General features: G+C 40.4%; 1 protein-coding gene across 1 annotated transcript; it reads left to right on the top strand.

The window, feature by feature from the left end:
* Positions 1-9,857: 9,857 nt before the first annotated feature.
* LOC120739289 (interferon alpha-inducible protein 27-like protein 2A) lies at positions 9,858-10,715 on the top strand. The gene is made up of 4 exons (XM_040041001.1): positions 9,858-9,960; positions 10,074-10,097; positions 10,172-10,339; positions 10,446-10,715. Exons 1-4 carry the CDS (start codon positions 9,942-9,944, stop codon positions 10,553-10,555), a joined length of 321 nt encoding a protein of 106 aa, XP_039896935.1. The 5' UTR covers positions 9,858-9,941; the 3' UTR covers positions 10,556-10,715.
* Positions 10,716-16,827: the final 6,112 nt, after the last annotated feature.

Consider the following 16,827-nt stretch of genomic DNA (forward strand, 5'->3'; position numbering starts at 1 on the left):
ACGCAGTGTAGAGCCTAGATGGAGCCGATGATGAAGGTAACTCACCCTGTTCTAACTGCCTCAAAAGCCCTCTAGTTGTCTACTCCATCCTGATTAAAAAACAACAACAAACAAATGGGTCCTGAGTAGCCTTCTGGACCAGTTTTACCAGTTATGGCAGCTCCCCTCTACATCTGTGCATTTGGTAATTAACTGGGTTCATTTTAGTGGCTTCCACGACTAAGTTCCAAGGGTCTGTTACTTTTAAATGACTTGAGTAACTTGTAAAAGTTATTTACACAAAGATTTCTACCTTTACTGTTTCACAAAGAATTAAAAGGGGGACATCCACAATTTAGACTTTGTGAATAAAGGATATTTTATTAAAGCAATTTAGCAGTGATGTATGATATCTACTATGACTTCTCCTATGAGCTTGAGTGATTAAAAAAACAAAAACAAAGTAAGGTTAAGTGTCTTACCTGCCCCAGCTGTGATCGCTACAGCTGTCACTGAAACACAGGAAAGAAAGAAAAAAACATCTTACCTCAGCCCAGCTGGAATTATTTAGACATTTTCTGTGACGCTATAATCATGAGCTTATATGATGTAGCTATAGACGATGTGAAAAAGGCAGCTGTACTCACTTAGATCCATTATCTCACACAGGATGAGGAGCCTAAGACTCGACTGTGCCTTATATACAAGTGTGAGGGTCAGCTGTTGTTTCTTGGGAAGTGAAAGTGATTCTGAGGTTGGATCTCAGGGGGTTGACATCCATCCATCCATTTATTATGCTTTCACACATTAAGTGGTGTATTTCTGTGATTTTGCCTGAACTATAAATGAACAAAAGACAGGTTATTATGCAGAGCTTGTATGGACTTTATGGGCTATTCAAATGTATGTCTCTACTATTGTGTATGGTAGGAAAATACAAGTAACTAAATACTAATACAATGATAATATTTTTACCCAGAAGCAGCATAGTTGTTGTGGATTTTTTGAATGACGTGTATACTGCATATCTGCAATAAACATCATCAGATATTTGTTCGCATGTAGCAAAATCAACACCTGTCTGCAGTCAGAAGTAATGTCATAAGATTATGCTACTTGCTGATGTATGTTAATGTGTGACTTTTGACCATGATGTGGCCAAGGCTGGACTGGGACAAAAAATCGGCCCGGGCATTTTGACTAGAGACCGGCCCACCAGGATAAAGATTGAAAATGTGACGCCATTCAGGGGTAAAACCGCAAAGGATTCTGGGAACTTGTGGCAAGAGGTACTAGCGCACGCAGGCTTTCAATTGAACTCGGTTACACAGCGATAAAAAGAAACACAAAAAATGGCAAGAAGCTGTTGTATTATTAACTGCAACAGCCGGTCGCATGACAGCCACGGGAAGCCGATCGTTTTTTTTTTAATCGGATTACGTCGTTGAAGATAAATTTTTTAAGCCATGTTTCCGAAGTAAGAGCCGACGGATGGTCTGGATATACCAAATATAACGTCCCAGAACACTCCAGCTCACATGTTAGTCTGCTCCAAGCATTCCCACAAAGGTCAGAGTTTTTTAGTCGTTAATACGTCATTTTTCTTAACATAATTGGTGATATAGGTTACAAGCAAGTCTGGCGGTGAACAGAAATTGTCGCGCTATGCTCCTTTGTTTATTGTGCATAAATAGTGAATTGTCCTGACACAATATTGCGTTTCGCTTCTGTTATTACCATGGTACATTGACAAAAACATATACTTTTATTCACAGGATAAAACAGGTTTTTTTGTATCACTAATTGTCCAGTGCGATTACAGCATACAGTATTATTGTCACTGCTACATTTCTGTAATGAACCAGAAATTATTTCCACTACTAATTAATTACCGTTGAGCTCAAAGGTTATATTAATAAACGGTTAACGAATGTGTATTTATGACGATGATTTGTGAGACTGGTAAACTTACCTTTGTTCGTACGATGGTCTTTCGTTCTACACGGTGCGTTTCAAGGTCCTGCACCCATCCGTCGGTAAACTGTACCTGGGCTTGTTGCAGTGACCTGAAGTTACTAAACTTCACGAGTGCATGCACTCACTCCAAGAACCGTATAATTATAAATATGAGCGTGGTGAAAGTTGGGCAGCACGCTAACGTCTTTTGTCCACTCTGTGCTCGTAAGGGTCTGACACTTTCACACCTTTGATTTTTTCCTCGTATCTTTTCTTTGTCTTTTCGTCGAGTCTGTCTTTGTACAGACCGGCATTGTTCTCCTTTTGTTTTGTACATTCCTTTTTTGTGCGGCAAAGAAAAAACAAGAAGGTATTGGAACCGGAGAATGAACGTTTTGTGGTGCTGCAAATGCTTGCATTTGATGCAGTACTTGGATTGTTTTGCCACGAGTTCACGGCATGCAATGCGCGAAAATCACGTGATTGCTAAACAAGGGGGCGGGCGCATTCGGCCTCCTCGGCTGTAATTGGTCCAGCCCAGAGTCGATCATGACCAATTGGCCAATCCAACACCTTTCATTATATATACCCTTCCTAAAAAAAAAAAAAAAAAAAAATCCATCGGCCCATAAAAACAAAAAGTCGCCAGCGGCCCACCGGGCAAATGCCCGGTATGCCCGATGGCCAGTCCAGCTATGATTACCTGTCCTTTTATTAACTGCGCAAGTAGTGCTGGTCATAACTGCTAGCTAACTGTGTAAGGCTGTAATGGGTCTGTAGCTCTGTCACCGTTTTAGTGAACATATTTAGTTTTAAAGTAAATTACGGGGCTTTTCCTGCCTTTCTGGAGGGCTTATATTTCACTATGTCCACATAATTATGGATTATTATAATTATGATATTTAAACACACACTGTATTTTAATTAACATACCTTAAGAAACAGATTATATTAGATTTATATTTTAAATAAGACAAAATGCTTATTATACAGCAGCAATATTATTGTATTTCTACAGTTTAAACACTTAATAACCTTTCTGCCTGCACGGAGTGGATAGTCAAACATACAATATATATTTTTTTATTATTTTCTTTTTACTTAATTATTATAGCAATAGGAATAAATAATAAGGGAGGGATTCTGGATGAGCACCACGAGGGAAACTTGTGCCCATAGTATATACAGTATTTTGAAGAAGGTCAAAAATGTCACTGTGTGTGCGCTTGTGTGTTTTATGTATATAGATTTTTTTAAAATTATTACTCATGATATAACACAGTCCAGACATGCCTGGTAAGGATGTTTCTATAACATTTTCTATCATTACTTTATTATGGATTAGGTGTGAGAGTTATTAAGTGTGGACAATTAAATAATAGATGAATGCAATAGCAAATTGTGTCTTGTTCTCAGATGGACAGCATGTGGAGAGTTATACCGCAAATGAGGAGATGGAAGGAGGAAGAGAGGCAGAGTAAGTTTCTGGAGGATTTATATTTCACTAAAAACTTTCTAATATTCATGTCAAATTTCCCCTTGTGGGACAATTAAAGGATTCTATTCTATTCTATTCTATGTCAACATAATTATGGATTATTAAAATTATGATATTTACACACACTGTATTTTAAACAACATACATTAAGAAACAGATTATATTAGATTAATATTTCAAATATGACAAAATGATGATTTACAGCAGTACAATTATTGCATCTCTACAGTTTAAAAATTTAATAAGCTTTCTCCCTGCACAGTACTTTCTTTTTACTTAATTATTATAGCACTAGGAATAAATAATAAGGGAGGGATTCTGGATCAGCACCACGAGGGAAACTTGTGGCCATAGTATATACAGTATTTTGAAGAAGGTCTAAAATGTCACTGTATGTATGTGCGTGTGTGTGTTTATAGATTTTTCAAATTATTACTCATGATATAACATTGTCCAGACATGGCTGGTAAGGACATGAGGAGGAAACAGTAGGAGCTGTGTGAGGCTACTAAAGGCAGTGGGTCCCTCAGCAGCTGGATTACAAAGAGCACAGGTAACAATATCACATGTACCAGTTGTTGGAGATGTATTCCAGTATATAAATAATACTAAGCACAACTGGAATGTTTTGCTTCTATAACATTTTTCTGTCATCATTTTATTATAGATTAAGTGCAAAAGTTGTTGTGGATAACTAAATAATAGTTTATTGCAATAACAAACTGTGCCTTGTTCTCAGATGGACAGCAAGAGGAGAGTGATGGATGAGATGAGGAGATGAAGGAGGAAGAGAGGCAAAGAGTGATTCACAGGCAGAGCCGAGTTTATTTCTCACAGTTTTTTGTTGGCTTATGGTTTCAAGCACCGTCAACAATCTTTGCATTTTGTTATTATCTCATAACACTTGTTTAATCAGCTACCATCTCGCCTATGGAGTTTTTAATGTCTACAGTCTCAGATCAACACAGCCCTGGCCTTCAGCAATATCAGCAGCAGGAGCAGCAGAAACCCCTCAACAGCAACATTGTACCCTATCAGGTAAAACATAGGCTATGTTTGCTTTGCCTTGTCGCCACCTCACAACCGTGATATAGTATGAGGCGATCCCATATTAGATTCTTGATGAATGTGTGTTGTTGTTATTCAGCCTGGTTCAATGTGCCCCTCTTGAAATTCGAACCTTTAAACATCTTTGCACGGCCCTGCTGTGTGATACAGACTGTGGTGCTCTAACCTCCTTATCTGCAGACTTAAACATGGTATTATTTTAATAAAAAACACGATTAAAAAGCCAACTAAAGGGCACTTTACTTTGCTTTTCATAATGATTTCAAGTGTACTCAGAGCAGAGGTCTTTTACCCGAACTTGACTGCTGTGCCACAGTTCAGCTAAGATAAAAAACAAAAACCACTTTACTGATGTTTACTGAGGATTATTGAGCATTTCATTTATTCCTTGCGAAGGCTGCCAGTCACTACAACAGAGATACGTGGCTGCATCTGTGCATAGCAGATAGTTAAGGGCAAAACTTTGCCGTTTTTTCCGCTGCTTGGAAATGAAAGACGAGATCTGAGAGTTAAGTAAAAAGTCAAATTAAGCACAAACGAACAAACAAACATCTCCTCACACCCATATATGGCTTAACTTTAATGGTTCACTATATATAGCATAGGCGAGCCCCTAAATGGCTGGGAGTGAACATCCTTTACCAGATAAGGAAACCAGAATCTCACATGGAATGTACTTGCAGTTAAAGCTATTGTATGCCCTACCTAGATGGTGGGAGGAACCGAAGAATATCTAAACATGCAGTTCAAGGCAAGGTTTACAAATTTAAGTACAATAATGGCAACATTTAACAATTCACTCCAACACTGCCAATCAGCAAATATCAACTGACAGAAAATGACTTACTGTTTCTCATCTTCTGAGAGAGTATCATGGGTGTTGGATGCACTGTGAAAATTTATCAGTGTTTCTGAAACTGTTCCATGAGCCAGCTGAAAAGAAATGCCAACCACAAATCAGCAAAAAAGTTGAAACATTTAGCATTCCTGAGATGTTCATCTGTCACTGTTATCTTGGTCTTCTGGGTTGCTGTAACCATGATGATGATAATCTGTGAGGTGAAATTAAAAAGGCCAGTCTTCAATTTAACTATAAACTAAAAGAGAGAAAAACTAAAGAGATGCCAGTTATGTTCAGTTCTGTCTGCAACCCTAAACATGTATTATCAGTGTTCCATCTTTAAAAACCTGTACAAAAAAATTGTCCGGTCCTTATATTGATGGTTAAGTTAGTATTATTAGAGTTGCAAAGTACAAAGTCAAAGCAAGTAGAAAAAAACATGTTGTGTTTTTCTTGGCTACGGTCAGTGGGCTAGCCAGTAATGATTTCCTCCCTACAAAGCTGTGGACAAACCCCATTTACTCAGGGCTTTCTTGATGTAATATTCTTCTGCTTCCTGCCAACCGCTGTGTCTGTGCGGATCGTGTTCGCTCTGTGTTGTAGCATCCTGATGACACCCAGTTTATGCTCCAGTGGATGATGAGACTCAAACCTTAAATACTAATCCATATGGGTAGGTTTACGGAAATCTCACAGTCTAAGAAGGCTTGGTGGTGGTCCAGGGTAGGATAACAAAGCCCTCTTTTCCACTTCTTTCATGTACAAGTTGGCCATGATGGGTGAAACTGGGGAGCACATGGCACAGCCATGTTTCTGCCTGTAGAACTGACCATTGAATGTGAAATATGTGGAATGAAGACACAGTTCCTGTCACAATCTGGTAGTAGGAACTCAAGTGCAGAGCGGTAGGCGTCTCCAAAAAACAGTTTATTTACAGCACCAGTGCACGATATATACAGTGAAGGGGAATCCAAACTCCAGGGAATCACGGGGAAGCTCTCTCACACTCGCTCACGTCTTCTTGCCAAAACTCACACACGTTCACACGACTGGGGGGTCACAGGTACGGGGAGGAAAGTCTGTTGCAGAAGAGAGGGAAGTCACACACAAATCATGAATCACAGGTTCACAAGAGCTGGGAGAAACACTAACGTCTGTAGTACAATCATCCAGCGACGAGAGGATCTGTGTTCCAGCCTCAAATAGTGCTCCTGGGTGATGACCGCTGATTGTTGACAGGTGTGTGGGCCAAGGGCGGGAGCCCACAGTGAGCTCCGCCCAGGCAGAGAAAGAGAGAGAGAGAAAACCAAACAACACATGTAGCCTTGTGGGGCCGGCCGGGCAGGCACAGAGACCATGACAGTTCCAAAAGCAAACACACTTGGTCGATGCTGAGAGTGGTCGTGTTGCTGAGGTTGGGGTCATCCTGTAATCTCTTACAAACTACCTCCAACGCTTCTGTGACCACTAAACGCTTCTGCTCAGGTGGTTCCTGTAATCCGCCATCTTGCGTGCTGTTTGCTCATACTGACGTACAAGCTTTAGGCAGTCCTTGCCAAAGTGGGTTAAAACCTCTTGATGCATGCTCAATCATCCAGGTAAGTAAATCCCCAAAAGTCGATTCTGTTCATCTGGACGTAGCGTTTTGTGGGAGAAACGTTTCATCATTCATCCAAGTAACTTCTTCAGTCTCAGCTGACTGCAGGTTTCCCCAATCTTATAAACAGTACATTTGCATAATGACTGAAACTAGCACCACTGAAGGAACAATGGGCTGAGAGGTCAGTTCCTTCATCATGATTATGCAAATTCTCATGACCATTGATCAGCAACCATTGATCAAATCCCACTGATCATTGGCCATGAATACCATTCACAGAGAGTTGAGGAATGGCTGCAATCACAGTATTGTAAGATGTTGAAAGATGTACTCTTAGGCCCTCGTGAGAATTTGCCTTGAGGGCATCTTCTTTCTTACTTCAAAACAGGTTCTGTACTTTTAATTTGTCAAGGCAGGTTAGTTTGAGTGACCTGTTTTTTCTTTTGTTGTATGTTCTGTTTGCTTAAGAGGAAATTCCTTCTTGCGTTCTGTCAGTCTGCCCCAGCACAGCTTTGCCTACAACTGTGTGTGAATGTGAGAGTGAATGAATAGTGGAATTGTACAGCGCTTTGAGGGCCCCGAAAAGCGCTATATAAATGCAATCCATTATTATTATTATTATTATTATTATTATTATTATTATTAAGAGCAGTGGGTTGGGTGATCTCAACTATGTGTAACGTGACTGTGAAATATGAAGATTTGCACGTTGAACAAACATACACTGGCCTACAAATGTTTCCTCCTGTGACAAATGTCAATGCACTGTATGAAAATATATACTATATAAATATATGGAAATGTCGCATGATGTGAGAATGAAGTTACAAAAATGTCTAATAACCTTTGTTGCTCACTTTTACCCATCATTTTGAAATAAAATATCATTGTCGAGGATGAAGATGTTTTATCTAATCCAATGACTGATATGAAGCTTCTGTTGTCTTCACAAATTTAATGTGACAAATAAAAACACGTGCAAAGTCCAGACCTTAACTTGACTGTGGTGGAACCTTAAAAGATGTGTGAGTCATCGGGACCACGAGACAAAAACTGCATCCTGTAACTCAACCAGGGTTGCTCCCATGGTCACTAATACAGCAAGTCATTTGGTAAAGGTTAGAAAATAGGGGAAAAACCTTTAGTGCTTAGTGGCTGGGACTAGTTTGGGGCTCCAACAAAGGGATAGTTTAGTGCAAACTATAATTTCTCCCCATCAGTTTTAACCAATCAGATAAACACAAATTCTCATATAAAACTTTGGGCCAACCAAGAACTGTACAGGGAGTGCAGAATTATTAGACAAATGAGTATTTTGTCCACATCATCCTCTTCATGCATGTTGTCTTACTCCAAGCTGTATAGGCTCGAAAGCCTACTACCAATTAAGCATATTAGGTGATGTGCATCTCTGTAATGAGAAGGGGTGTGGTCTAATGACATCAACACCCTATATCAGGTGTGCATAATTATTAGACAACTTCCTTTCTTTTGGCAAAATGGGTCAAAAGAAGGACTTGACAGGCTCAGAAAAGTCAAAAATAGTGAGATATCTTGCAGAGGGATGCAGCAGTCTCAAAATCGCAAAGCTTCTGAAGCGTGATCATCGACCAATCAAGCGTTTCATTCAAAATAGTCAACAGGGTCGCAAGAAGCGTGTGGAAAAACCAAGGCGCAAAATAACTGCCCATGAACTGAGAAAAGTCAAGCGTGCAGCTGCCAAGATGCCACTTGCCACCAGTTTGGCCATATTTCAGAGCTGCAACATCACTGGAGTGCCCAAAAGCACAAGGTGTGCAATACTCAGAGACATGGCCAAGGTAAGAAAGGCTGAAAGACGACCACCACTGAACAAGACACACAAGCTGAAACGTCAAGACTGGGCCAAGAAATATCTCAAGACTGGTTTTTCTAAGGTTTTATGGACTGATGAAATGAGAGTGAGTCTTGATGGGCCAGATGGATGGGCCCGTGGCTGGATTGGTAAAGGGCAGAGAGCTCCAGTCCGACTCAGACGCCAGCAAGGTGGAGGTGGAGTACTGGTTTGGGCTGGTATCATCAAAGATGAGCTTGTGGGGCCTTTTCGGGTTGAGGATGGAGTCAAGCTCAACTCCCAGTCCTACTGCCAGTTTCTGGAAGACACCTTCTTCAAGCAGTGGTACAGGAAGAAGTCTGCATCCTTCAAGAAAAACATGATTTTCATGCAGGACAATGCTCCATCACACGCGTCCAAGTACTCCACAGCGTGGCTGGCAAGAAAGGGTATAAAAGAAGAAAAACTAATGACATGGCCACCTTGTTCACCTGATCTGAACCCCATTGAGAACCTGTGGTCCATCATCAAATGTGAGATTTACAAGGAGGGAAAACAGTACACCTCTCTGAACAGTGTCTGGGAGGCTGTGGTTGCTGCTGCACGCAATGTTGATGGTGAACAGATCAAAACACTGACAGAATCCATGGATGGCAGGCTTTTGAGTGTCCTTGCAAAGAAAGGTGGCTATATTGGTCGCTGTTTTGTTTTTGAATGTCAGAAATGTATATTTGTGAATGTGGAGATGTTATATTGGTTTCACTGGTAAAAATAAATAATTGAAATGGGTATATATTTGTTTTTTGTTAAGTTGCCTAATAATTATGCACAGTAATAGTCACCTGCACACACAGATATCCCCCTAAAATAGCTAAAACTAAAAACAAACTAAAAACTACTTCCAAAAACATTCAGCTTTGATATTAATGAGTTTTTTGGGTTCATTGAGAACATGGTTGTTGTTCAATAATAAAATTATTCCTCAGAAATACAACTTGCCTAATAATTCTGCACTCCCTGTACATGCCTGTGTTATTTTTTTAAGGTACATCCCTGTGCTCCTCCTCCTCTGTTCATATTTGATAAATGGGAGAGGTAGTTCTTGGAAATAAAGTAAATAACATACATCAGGTTTGTTCAGTTGAGCTCTTGGTGTCATTTGAATGTTATCTTTGAAAGCACAGACATGGAATGGGAAGAAATATGTGAGTCTATTTTTTTTATAACAGTGTTATCCCATTATACAGTGGATATGAATTATTATTATTATTATTATTGTAAAGAATTTATTTGACATCTTTTTGTATTTCGTTAACAGGCAAGGCGGTCCTTGTGTCTGCAGGTACGCCATGACATTAACCACAGCATAATTTTGAAATGAAAATCTTTAATATATGTTTTTTGGGGTTTTTTTAGGAGCTGGTGGAACTGTGATTCTGACTCCTGCCATTCTGGCTTCACTGGGGTTCACTTCAGCTGGAATAGCAGCAGGCTCCATCGCTGCCAAACTGATGTCATATTTAGCAATCGCTAGTGGAGGTGGAGTTTTAGCAGGAGGTCTCGTAGCAACCTTGCAGTCCTGGGGTAAACTGAATAATTTACTATATATTATCTCTCGCTCTCTCTAAAAGCTTTGCTCATGTTGAATAAGCTAATAGAGCTAATAGTGTCTAACATGATTTCGCTGTAGGTGCAGCAGGTATGTCATGGGCTGCCACTGCATTATTTGGCGGTTTTGGTGGAGCAGCGGCTTGGGTGCTCTCAACTGTGTGTAACGTGACTGTGGTTTATGAAGATTAACACATTAAAAAACACAAACTGACCTACAAATGTTTTCTCCTGTGACAAATTTTAATCGCCTGGATGAAACGTTATTCTTATGTGTGAATGTCAAACACTGAGATTAAAGCATATTTTGAGAATTAAGTTACAAAAATGGTTCATAAAAATTTCATTCAGATTTTATCCGTCATTAAAAACAAAAACAAAAAACAACTGATATGGTGCCTTTGTTCTCTTCATTAATTCAATGTGAAAATTAAAAGTCATGCAAAAATAAGTGTTTCCTTGCTTTTATTGTAAACAACTTAATGTAAAGCACAGTAACAATACCATATGTTTCTATAGTCCATAAATCTATCACTCTTACAGAGCCACAACTCTGACGGGAGACTATGTAGGACAGGGGTGTCAAACTCCGGTCCTTGAGGGCCGGTGTCCTGAAACTTTTCCATGTGTCCCTGATGCAACACACCTGAATATAACTGACTGTATGCTCAAGTAAATTTGACTAAAATTGACTTACTGTTTCCCCAACCTCTGAGAGTATCATAGGTGTTGGCTGCACTTAGTGGAAATCTATCAGCATTTTGGAAACTGTTACACAAGACAGCTGAAAGAAAATGCCACAAACAAATCAACAAAACAGATGTTCAGTAATCTTTCATTGTTATCTTGGTCTCCTGGTGATGATGATAATCTGTGAGGTGACATTAAAATGGCCAGTCTTCATTTTAACTGTAAACTGAAAGAGAGAGAAAAACTAAAGAGATGCCAGTTATGTTCAGTTCTCACTGCACCCTTAAACCTGCCTTATCAGTATTCCATCTTTAAAGCTGTCTCGTCCTTGTATTGATGGCTAATAGTACAATTAGTTGCAATAATGCTTTAATACAATATTATAACTGAGATCACCTAAAGTTTAAAACTTTGTATTGTTGTAATAATTAGTTTAAAGTAAGACAATGAGGTAATAAACATTGCAAATGTTTAAATGATTTTTATTGAAGCTAATATAATTTTCTAAAGTGCTTGCAAAAACTGGTGGGAAAAAACTTTAGCAGAATAACAAGACTTCCAGTTGTGCCTAATAAATAGATATCACTTCAGTCCTGCTGATATCATAGTGTACTGTATTATTATCATCATAAGAACGCATAGCATACATTTTCACTGCTATACAGATGACACCCAACTTTATCTATCCATGAAGCCAGATAACACACATAAACATAAAGGCCTGGATGGCCTCTAATTTTCTGCTTTTAAATTTAGCTTTAGGCAGTCCTTGCCAAAGTGGGTTAAAACCTCTTGATGCATGCTCAATCATTCAGGTAAGTAAATCCCCAAAAGTTGGTTGTGTTCATCTGGACGTAGCGTTTTGTGGGAGAAACATTTCATCATTCATCCAAGTAACTTCTTCAGTCTCAGCTGACTGCAGGTTTCCCCAATCTTATAAACAGTACATTTGCATAATGACTGAAACTAGCACCACTGAAGGAACAATGGGCTGGGAGGTCAGTTCCTTCATCATGATTATGCAAATTCTCATGACCATTGATCAACAACCATTGATCACATCCCACTGATCATTGGCCATGAGTACCATTCACAGAGAGTTGGGGAATGGCTGCAATCACAGTATTGTAAGATGTTGAAAGATGTACTCTTAGGCCCTCGTGAGAATTTGCCTTGAGGGCATCTTCTTTCTTACTTCAAAACAAGTTCTCTACTTTTAATTTGTCAAGGCAGGTTAGTTTGAGTGACCTGTTTTTTCTTTTGTTGTATGTTCTGTTTGCTTAAGAGGAAATTCCTTCTTGCATTAGAGCAGTGGGTTGGGTGATCTCAACTATGTGTAACGTGACTGTGAAATATGAAGATTTACACGTTGAACAAACATACACTGGCCTACAAATGTTTCCTCCAGTGACAAATCTCAATATGCTGTATGAAAATATTAGTGATGGGATTTCCGGCTCTTATTAGAGAACCGGCTCTTTTGGCTCTTCAGGTTGTTTTGTTGCTTTAATTAATTTATTATTAACAATAATATAAAATTATGCACAAAAGGAATTACTAATGTAAAAAAAAGTTGGTTTTATTTATATATGTTTATATATAAGTATATGCGGTGGTCCTTAGAGACAAAACACGTAGAACCTCCAAAACACATTTCTAGTGTTAACTGAACTTCCAAACAGAGCTACCTAGATCACTTAAAAAATGTATTGGAAATCGTCTTAGTCAGCATTGATCTTAAACAAGGTAAAATGCATCCTATACATAAGCAAATCAGTATCAACAATACAAAAACAGGAATTAATATTTTCAAAAGAAGATGCCACCAAGGACCAGACAGTAACCAACCTATCCAGCCTTGTGGCGGATCTACTCCTGTCGTGCAATTCATTATGTATTTCTGCAAGTAAACAACTGAATGTCAAAAGTCGAACAAGAAGAATCATCATTCTCAAAAATCATATGTCACTACAATCCAACTGTATATAGACATATGTATTTAAACACATCAGTTGACTTTATTGTCTGTCCATGTGGCTCTCAGCTAGCTTCAAAGCTGCAGCCTGGTCAACACCCTTCTTTATGACTCCTATCAACCCCCCAAATCTTCTCACTGTAGGCATCCTGTGGGGGTTAGAGTCAACTGGTGAATAATCTGCATTTACAACTCTTCTCCTGTCCTGTTGTCACCACAGAAAAAGCTTTGTAAAGGAAATTGGATCAAGCTGTTTTGATCTTCTTGGCTCAAAACCTCAAGTGTTCATGATGTAAATGTAGACAAAAGGCTTCTCTGTTTACATCCTTCTTGCAGAAGACAAAAGAATAGGTGATGTTGCCATGTTCCATGGTAAATCTCCAACTTGGACTAATCCATTGTCCTTCATACACATAGGCAATTGGCCTGTTTCCAGTTCGTTTAACTAAATAATGTCCTGCTACAAGTCATATTCATGAGTCATGAGCTTCCCTCCCTCCAAGACATCTACAGGAAGCGCTGCCTGAGGAAAGCGGGGAGGATCATCAAGGACTCCAGTCACCCCAGCCATAAACTGTTCAGACTGCTTCCATCAGGAAGGAGGTTCTGCAGCATCCGGTCCCGTACCAGCAGACTGAGAGACAGCTTCTTCCACCAGGCCATCAGACTGCTGAACACTTCATAGACACCTCACCTTCACTACTGGAACTTTAACATTATGCACTCCATACTGTACAGTAACGCCACTGTTTTGCACATGTCTCACTCTGTATATTTTATTTTATTTATTTTATATATTTTATTTATTGTTTACTCTATTTAATTTGTAAAATATGTGTACACACACACACACACACACACACACACACGTAGAAAAATATTTAGTATACACATCCAGAAATGCATATACTATTATATATTGTACATATATTTATTAGTTTTAGATGTAGCTTGTATTTTGCTTGTTTACATTATTGTATTTTGCACAACTCTGTTGCTTGTGAAGCTCGCACACAAGAATTTCACTCACATGTGCTGTACCAATGTACCTGCACATGTGATGTGACAATAAAAGTGATTTGATTTGATTTTGATATTCTTTAAGTCAGATGAGCAGGTCTGTCTCACCAGAGCAGTTCACCTTCTCAGCTACTGGTGAATCAACCTTCCATTCAGGTTCAGAGCAGCTGAAAAGTCAGCAGTGTTCCTGGATGTGTTGCTAAAGCAACCAAACAAACTGTCTCGCTCTCAGTGATGCTATATGGCCACAGTCCAGAAGAATGTGTAGCCAGTGGCATCACAAGCATAACCATTGGTCTCGTTGTTTATGTGAGCGGTTGTGTTCTTAAACTGCCACCAGTAGTTGTTGAAAACCCATGCGGGTACTGGGTGTGGTTTGCTCTGTTCCAGTGCGCTCCCTGTCATCCCACTCAGGGTCCACAGGCTCAAGAAGATGCACAGCACATTCCCAGCCATTCTGATGAGTACCTGTGGCTCAGTTGGTTTCTTCACCGGATTGAGACGAGGGGCCCTGGAGGCTTTCCCCCCCCTTTGTTCCCGGTCTTCCTGCCACTTACTCCGAGCTGGCCTAGATGTGTGTCACCTTCTTGCAGTGCGCTTGATGTATCCAAGTGTTCCTTCCAGCAATCTTCACTGCTGTGGTCGTTGTCAGCAGCACCCGATAGGGACCTTTCCACCATGGACTGGACCAGCACTTCCTCTCCATGGCCTTATCAACATCCAATCTCCAGACTTCAGACTCTGCTCCTGCAGAGAAACAGAATCATCTGGCAGATCATTTGTTCTCATGATTTCTTTACTTTTAAACATTTTCAAGCATCTAATCTGCTAATATGCTCTCTCTTCTGCTTTTCTATCATCACTACAGAAGACTAGAACTCTAAATGCTCTAACATGTGTAATCTCAAAGAGTCAGACCATTCTCTGTTGGAGTAATCCTCATGTACTTATTCTATACAGTCTAACCATGTCCTGCCTGTCTTCCTAAATCTTAACTTTACTGTTCCATTAGTTCTCTCTGCCTGCAAAACGTTTTTTTTAAAAAAAAGAGTATTTAATAATCCTAGAGTGAGTATAAACTACTGCTCATCTCCCTCCTGTTTGAGACATGGTATAGCCAATGGCTCAAAACAGCAGCAGTCTTATACAAATTATTAGGCAGTATTGGTTTATCACACAGATAATAAACACCATCCTGCAAGCTTGCTCCCTCTGTAAGTCAGAACTGTTTTCCTGCTGTAGGTGAGTGGGCCTGCATGTCTGCTGATGTTGTACTGATAAAAGGTTAACACCATGTTTAACTACAGCTGCTTCTTTTGCGATCTTATCTGCAAAAACTTTCCCTAATGCAACTGGATCTTTCCCTCACATGTGTGCTGCACATTTACAAACGGCAATTCCACTGGTTAATACCACTGCCTCCAGCAGATTTTGCAAGCGTTTGGTGTGTTCTACAGGTTTCCCTGTAGAGGTTGTCACACCTCGTCTCACTCACTGCACTACAAAGAAATGTACAGTAGCAAATGTATACTGCCTATCAGTGTATATTGACAATGACTCGGCCTCTGTGTGGAAAGGTTTTAGGAATATCACCAACTACAAGCCTAAAACCCCCCACTCCACTGATGACTTGCTCTTAGCCAACACCCTTAACGACTTCTACTGCCGTTTTGACGAGCCATCAGGCAGCCTTCACACCTCCAACGGCCCCAACAATAGAGACACTTTGGACACTCATTCCCCCACCTCTCCCCCCTCCATAGAGCCATCACCACCTTCAAACTGTTCACCTACAACACCCCCCTCCTCACCCCACACAAAAGAGGATTTCACACCACCTCCTCCCACCACAACTCTTCATATTCATGAAGCAGATGTGAGGAAGCAGTTTAAGAACCTGACTGCTCGGAAAGCTCCTGGCCCAGACGGCGTGTCTCCTGCCACCCTCAGACACTGTGCAAACGAGCTGGCCCCAGTGTTTTCTGGCATTTTCAACTCCTCACTGCAGGCATGTCATGTGCCTGCCTGCTTCAAGTCCTCTACCATAATCCCTGTCCCCAAGAAACCTAGGATCACTGGACTAAATGACTACAGACCCGTGGCTCTGACATCTGTGGTCATGAATCAGAATCAGAATCAGAATCAGAATCAGAAAGGGTTTATTGCCAGATGTTGAGGAGGTTTACAACATTAGGAAATTGCTGCGGTGCTTCAGTGCAACATACTGTCATAAAAATATAAAAATAAGAATAAGAATTAAAAGTGCTAAGTGGATAGATATATACATGATATATACATGAGTGCAGGTGGTGATCAGTGCCAAACATGGAATGATGCAGTGAACACAGCGTAGGGTCATGTGTTAGTGGTGGGAACAGTCATATGGTTATTGTTCATGTGTCCGACAGCAGAGGGGAAGAAACTGTTCTTATGGCGAGAGGTTCTGGTGCGAATGGACCGGAGCCTCCTGCCTGAGGGGAGCAGGTCAAACAGACTGTGTCCAGGGTGAGAAGGGTCAGCTGAGATCCGAGCTGCACGCCCCAGTGTCCTGGAGGTGTACAGGTCCTGCAGAGATGGGAGTCTGCAGCCAATCACCTTCTCAGCAGAGCGCACAACACGCTGCAGTCTCTGTTTGTCCCTGATAGTGGCTCCAGCGTACCACACAGTGATGGAGGAGGTGAGGATGGACTCGATGATTGCAGTGTAGAACTGCATCATCGTCCGTGTTGGCAGGTTGAATTTCTTCAGCTGCCTCAGGAAGTACATCCTCTGCTGGGCT

This window comes from Simochromis diagramma, unplaced genomic scaffold, assembly GCF_900408965.1.
Source record: "Simochromis diagramma unplaced genomic scaffold, fSimDia1.1 OVJJ01000741.1, whole genome shotgun sequence".
NCBI classification, from domain to species: Eukaryota; Metazoa; Chordata; class Actinopteri; order Cichliformes; family Cichlidae; genus Simochromis; species Simochromis diagramma.

Bases quoted from the DNA above. Each gene is read 5' to 3' on its own strand.
- LOC120739289 (XM_040041001.1), top strand. The intron at 10,098-10,171 runs GTACGCCATGAC...GGGTTTTTTTAG, and splicing joins GGCGGTCCTTGTGTCTGCAG to GAGCTGGTGGAACTGTGATT. The intron at 10,340-10,445 runs GTAAACTGAATA...ATTTCGCTGTAG, and splicing joins AGCAACCTTGCAGTCCTGGG to GTGCAGCAGGTATGTCATGG.